The 6,000-nt window shown below is 51.2% G+C and overlaps 1 protein-coding gene across 1 annotated transcript; it reads left to right on the top strand.

Moving 5' to 3' along the window:
• The first annotated feature begins 3,282 nt into the window (after positions 1-3,282).
• On the top strand, positions 3,283-5,210 carry LOC101785762 (cupincin). Its single transcript, XM_004981418.2, has 4 exons — positions 3,283-3,820; positions 3,912-3,992; positions 4,077-4,355; positions 4,441-5,210. The coding sequence occupies exons 1-4, from the start codon at positions 3,320-3,322 to the stop codon at positions 4,945-4,947; spliced, it is 1,368 nt and encodes a 455-aa protein (XP_004981475.1). The 5' UTR covers positions 3,283-3,319; the 3' UTR covers positions 4,948-5,210.
• Positions 5,211-6,000: the final 790 nt, after the last annotated feature.

The following is a 6,000-nucleotide window of genomic DNA, read 5'->3' as shown; positions in this document are numbered from 1 at the left end:
ATACCTAGAATCCTGAATGGTGGCGTAGATCCCTGGACAACGGTGTATGAGTTTTGACAGTGGCCCCCTGGACGACGGCATGACGCGTCGCATACGAGTTTTGGCAGCGGCCCCCTGGACGATGCGCACGAGAACTCGAGTTTCGGCGGTGGCGTACGAGTCGAGTTTTGGCGGCAGCGTACGAGTCAAGTTTCGATGGCGGCCCCTTCAACGACGCACTCACGCACGCGTACGAGTTTCGGACTTTCGGCGGCGGCCCCCTGGACGACGCACTCATGCATGCATACGAGTTTTGCGACGCACGTGTACGACTTGGAGTTTCTATCTGTGCTGCGTTCGTTCCTATTCTTCCCATCCTAATCCTAACCAGGCCTACGTTGCCTATTCTTCCCGTCCTAATCCTAACCAGGGCTACGTTGCTTTGACCTGGGGTAGGCCCCTGGGATTTGGGGGGCCAGGGCGGCCGCCCCCTGCCCCCTAGGGCCGGCCCTGCAGGACCCCCTTTAAAGCAATTCAATTCAACCAACACATATGACGTAGGGTATTACGCAATCTAGCAGCTGGAACCTGTCTAAATCGTGTGTTTGTGTTCACCTTTGAGTTACTGATCTCAGCGAGCCCCACTAACCAAACGCTACCTCGGGTACCCTCCTCGGTAGGTTGGTGGGTCTAAACACCGACAACTGCTGCTATGTGTCAGGAGCTTCTACCTTGGCTGCTTGCTCGGGCTTCACCAACAGGCAATCCGTAGCTCCATGTGATTCGTGTGTTAGCCCCAACTTCCTAGTGTTCTTAGGATGTCACATGTGAGTAGCAGCAATTCATTTACCGGACTTCCATGGGAGTGTTTTTGGTTTGTGGATTGGCGGAGCTCATAGCTTCAAGAATTTAGACTTTGCCATAGCTGCCATGCGGCCCATTGGTCTTGATGCAAATTTATGCCCTTATGCTATCAAGTTGAAGGAAAACACGATGATAGTGACATGTTACATATCTTAAATACTCACCATGATACACAGTTTTGCATCCGTAGACGCTTGCTTCCACCGTGTGGCATCAACGATTAGTAAACATATGATGTGGCTTAGCGGTGCTTAGTCATACGATTGCATGGCATAAACCATTGTTAAACTGAGGTGGGGATGATTAATGCACCAATTTAATTAGTTAAGGGATTCATTTGCACCAAATAAAATATGGGGGATGAAACTCACACTTTGCAATATTTAAAGGATGAAAAATACACTTTTTCCTATATACTTCATCTTGCGTGCTTCTTGCGCGCGCCATGATAGTTGATAGATGCCCGTGGCTTTTGACGTTCCATAACACAAACGGGACTCTTACAATTACTGGCCCTATTTGTTCCAGCCACTGACAATGTATCATAACACATACTATATTTTAGGTATGTATGATACCTTTTCCTTTCCTTTTTATTTTTATTCCAGCCTTCTGTTACGACTATGATCATGTCTATTTTTTTTAGATTAAGGATCATATCATCCGACCTCGATCATCCATATGTGGATGTCTACAGCCAAACACTTACAACCTCGATAGAAAAAGCAGCACTCAGACTGCTACTGAAGCACCAGACTTCTCATTCAAATTCAGACTCAGCTGGATAAAAAGCTTCTAGAACTCCCTAAGACCGAAATATTCCTGAACCATCTCCCAGGTAAGCTGAAGAAGAACCTCTCCAACACCACAGCACCATCCAGACATGTCCTGGAGCATGACATGTTATGACTGAAGTCTTCTCTTAAAGTTCCATCCATATTTATTGAAAAACTCCAAGGCAGTAGCTTCAAGTCTGCTGCAGTTCTTCTTCAAAGCAATTTTCTCTTCCTCCTTAGATAGCATCACCCATGCTCTTGTCCATAAAGTCCTTCTAAAAATTACTTGCAAAAAAGAATTAGTGATAGTTTCTTTGAACAGCACATCATTTCTATTCAACCATATAGCCAAGCAAAGTGCTGAATCTCCTATAATCATCTGGTTTCTATACTTCCACGGATAACCTCTAGTCCAAGAACTCAGCATACTAGCATACTAGGAACACTAACATGTGGTTGAATATCAAATGAAAAGAGCATTGTATTCCAAATAAATCTTGCTATATGACAATCAAAAAATAAGTGTTGCACTGTCTCTTCAGAGTTAAAAAACAACACTCGGTACTTCCTTGCCATCTTCTCTTAGCAAGGTTGTCCTTTGTTAGAATCACTCCCTTTTTCATATACCATAAAAAGACCTTGATATTTAGTGGTATTTTTAACCTCCATGCTACACACAAGGAAGGTGTTCCTTCAGCTTGCATTATCTCTCTGTGCATTGACTTTAATGTGAAATCTTTGTTTTTTTCAAGTTCCAACGAAATATATCTTCCTGATCATCCATGCCATGAACTGCTATCTCAGCCACCAACTCTAGCTATTCAGTTAATCTGTGACCTGTTAGAGCTCATCTGAATGACACATTCAAGGGATAGAGCCACATACTTTGATCAGAATCTCATTTTTTCTCCTGACTATATTATACAAAGATGGGAATCCTCCCTCAAAGCTGCCTTTCCAATCCACAAATCTTCCCAAAATCTAATTTTCTTCCCTTTACACTTCAAACATGATTGATAAAAAAGATCAGGAAAATGTCTATTAGATTGTAACATGTGCATATGTACATGCTTCAACAATTTCTTAAACCTGATTGATAAAAAAGATAGGGAAAATGTCGTGTTCCTTGTTGCGTCGTGGTTGGGCGTGGGGCGACGTGCGTCCTCTTTCTCTAACATTTTCAATTTTTGGTAGACGATCTAATTTTATAATTTTGAAGGCAAAACATATGTTTCAATCGAAGACCCCTGAACCATGCATCTCCTTCCGTGATACGGAGTAAATGCTACTGCAGGATGCAGATGTAACGAGGCTAAAGAAAGCACGAAGGGCGTCATGGCGACGACGCAACACCGTCAGGACGATGTGCGTGACAGCCCAACTCAGCCAGAGTCCCAATTCCCCAGCATGCGGCCCCATCTGCTCCTCCTCGTGAGCTCGTCCCCACTTCAGTCACCGCTGTCGCCTCGCCGCAGGCAGCCCCAGCACCAAGATCAGCACGCGCGGATGTGGCCGAGCGCGGGCAGCTCAGCGTCGCCCCCGCGCGCTCCACATCGCCCTCCCCCTCGCCACGTACGCGCCCCGGCCCTCCACCTGGCCGCGCGCATGGCCCGCGTCACCTCTTCATATACCGCCACCGCTCGCCTCGATCCCTCGCATCGAACGCACGGTCGAACACACCAGTGACACCACCACCACCGATGGGCGCCATGAAGAGATCGCCGCTGGTGCTCCTGCTCCTGCTCTCCCTGCTGTGCTCCTCGCTCGCGCTCGCGTCGTACTCGTACGGGGACGCCGGCGGCGAAGGGCGCTCCGGCTCCGGGCGGCCGTACCACTTCGGCGAGGAGAGGTTCCGGCAGTGGGCGCAGTCCCGGCAGGGGCGGTTCCGGGTGCTGGAGCGGTTCACGCACGAGCTGCTCGAGGACGCCGTCGGCAACTACCGCGTCGCCGAGCTGGAGGCCGCGCCGCGCGCGTTCCTGCAGCCCAGCCACTACGACGCCGACGAGGTCATGTTCGTCAAGGAGGGCGAGGGCGTCGTCGCGCTGCTCGCCAGGGGGAAGAGGGAGTCCTTCTGCGTCAAGGAGGGCGACGTCCTCGTCATCCCCGCCGGCGCCGTCGTCTACTCGGCCAACACGCACGGCTCCAAGTGGTTCCGCGTCGTCATGCTCCTCAACCCCGTCTCCACCAAGGGACGCTTCGAGGTTTGCACGCATCTATCCTCTCCTTCGCTTCTTGTGCGTTTGATTTGAATGCAGTATGCAGAGAGGGCTGAAACTTTCATTTTTTCGACAGGAATTCTTCCCCATCGGAGGCGAGAGCCCGGAGTCGTTCTTCAGCGTCTTCAGCGACGACGTTCTCCAGGCCGCGTTCAACGTATGCGTCACGTCTTTATTTGTTCCTTTTTTTTTGTTTTTCTTTAGCACGCGGCTGATGACCCTTGATTAACCATGTGTTAAGACTCGCCGTGAGGAGTGGGAGCAAGTGTTCGAGAAGCAGAGCAAGGGCGAGATCACGACGGCGTCCGAGGAGCAGATACGGGAGCTCAGCAGGTCCTGCTCGCGCACCGGCCGCAGCCACGGCGGCGGCGAGTCCATGTGGGACATCAAGCTGTGCAGCCTCACGAGCAAGAGGCCGCTCCACTCCAACAACCACGGCAGGCACTACGAGATCACCGGCGACGACTGCCCGCAGCTCCGGGCGCTCGACATCGAAGTCGGCCTGACAAACCTCTCCCGCGTAAGCAAGCCTGCATTAACCTTTTCTTTTCTCTAGGATCAGCTGAAATTAAACAGATCATCAAGTGATGCATGCGCGTGTGCAGGGCTCTATGACAGCGCCGAGCTACAGCACCCATGCCGACAAGTTATTCGTCGTCCTGGATGGCAGCGGCTACTTCGAGATGGCGTGCCCGCACCTGTCCAGCGGCCGGTCATCGTCGCCGCGCCGGGAGCGTGGGCACGGCAGCAGGGAGTGGGGCAAAGAGGAGGAGGAAGAGGCCGAGCAAGAAGGCGGGCAGAAGTCGAGGGGCTACAAGCAGGTGAAGTCCCGCATCAGGGAGGGCTCCGTGATCGTGATCCCGGCGGGGCACCCGATGACGCTCGTCGCCGGCGAGGACAACAACCTCGCCGTCCTCTACTTCAGCGTCAACGCCAGGCACGACGAGAAGGTGTTCCTGGTGGGCAGCAACGGCCTGCTGCGGCAGATGGACGAGGCGGCCAAGGCACTGGCGTTCGGGGCGGAGAAGGAGAAGGTGGACCGCGTCATCGGGGCGCAGAGCGACGCCGTGTTCCTGCGCGGGCCCAACAGCCGCAGGGTCTCGTCCGCGTGAACAGGAGCGGACGATCGCCGGCGTTGACGCTAGCTCGTGGCCACCGGCTCGAGGTCATGCCATGGTGAGGGAGGGTAAGAGTGGAATAAGTTAGCTGCCGCGCGTGTACCCGCGGGTGGCGTCGTGTACGTACGTGTAGAGGAGGGTGCTACTGTTGCGCGCGTGCATGCATGTGTTGTACGGGAATGTGTATGTAATCGAACCTACCTACGTCTTGTACGTGAAATAATGTAATGCCACTTTCTTCTCTCTTTTTCGAGACCTACTTCCTCTTACCAAACTGTTTCTTTCGGTGCCATCTAAAAATCTCACTTCACTTGTGCGCCATTAGATTCTATGAATAACGTGTGCCATTTTTTTGAACGAACCGCCATTTTTTAACGAATCGTGCGAGAAGACTACGGAAAAGGAGCTATGGTCCTCCGGTCCTAGGAGGCCATCGGCAGAAAAAAGAGTTTATATACGCACTGCGCACTACGGCCCTGAGAGGCTTTATGCAGGAAAAAGAGTTCCTATATGCACAGGAAAAAGAGTTCCTATTTGCACTACGAGTCTACGAGTTTCTATACTACCCACTACGGTCCTAGGAGGTTATAGGTGCTACGGTCCTGGGAGGTCCCGGGAGGTCATAGGAGTTTCTATACGCACTACGGTCCTGGGAGGTCGCACTACGGTCCTGGGAGGTCATAGGTGGTCCTGGGGTTATAGGCAGGTAAAAAGTTGGTCATAGGTGGTCCTGGGGGGTTTTAGGCAGGTAAAAAGTTGGTCATAGGTGGTCCTGGGGTTATAGGCAGGTAAAAAGTTTCTAGGAAAAAGAGTTTCTATCGGTTCTATCGGTCTCTACGGTCCTGGGAGGTCATAGACAGGTAAAGATCTTTATGGTCCTGGGAGGTCATAAGCAGGTAAAGGTCTCTACGGTCCTGGGAGGTCATAGGCAGATAAAAAGTTTCTATACGCACTACAACCCTGGAAGGCCATAAGTAGAAAAAAGAGTTTCTATTGATATAGCAGAAGATATAGCAGAAGAGAAAAAAATGGAGAAAGAGTTTCTAC

The sequence above is a fragment of the Setaria italica genome, chromosome IX, assembly GCF_000263155.2.
Source record: "Setaria italica strain Yugu1 chromosome IX, Setaria_italica_v2.0, whole genome shotgun sequence".
NCBI classification, from domain to species: Eukaryota; Viridiplantae; Streptophyta; class Magnoliopsida; order Poales; family Poaceae; genus Setaria; species Setaria italica.
Note: the sequence above shows the minus strand (reverse complement) of the source record. Positions and strands in the feature narration are given on the sequence as shown.

What these genes read in the sequence shown, in the direction of transcription:
- LOC101785762 (XM_004981418.2), top strand. Translation starts at nt 3,320, where the DNA reads ATGGGCGCCATGAAGAGATCGCCGCTGGTGCTCCTGCTCCTGCTCTCC. An exon ending in CCACCAAGGGACGCTTCGAG is followed by an intron (nt 3,821 to 3,911) that starts GTTTGCACGCAT and finishes TTTTTTCGACAG; the next exon opens with GAATTCTTCCCCATCGGAGG. An exon ending in GCCTGACAAACCTCTCCCGC is followed by an intron (nt 4,356 to 4,440) that starts GTAAGCAAGCCT and finishes GCGCGTGTGCAG; the next exon opens with GGCTCTATGACAGCGCCGAG.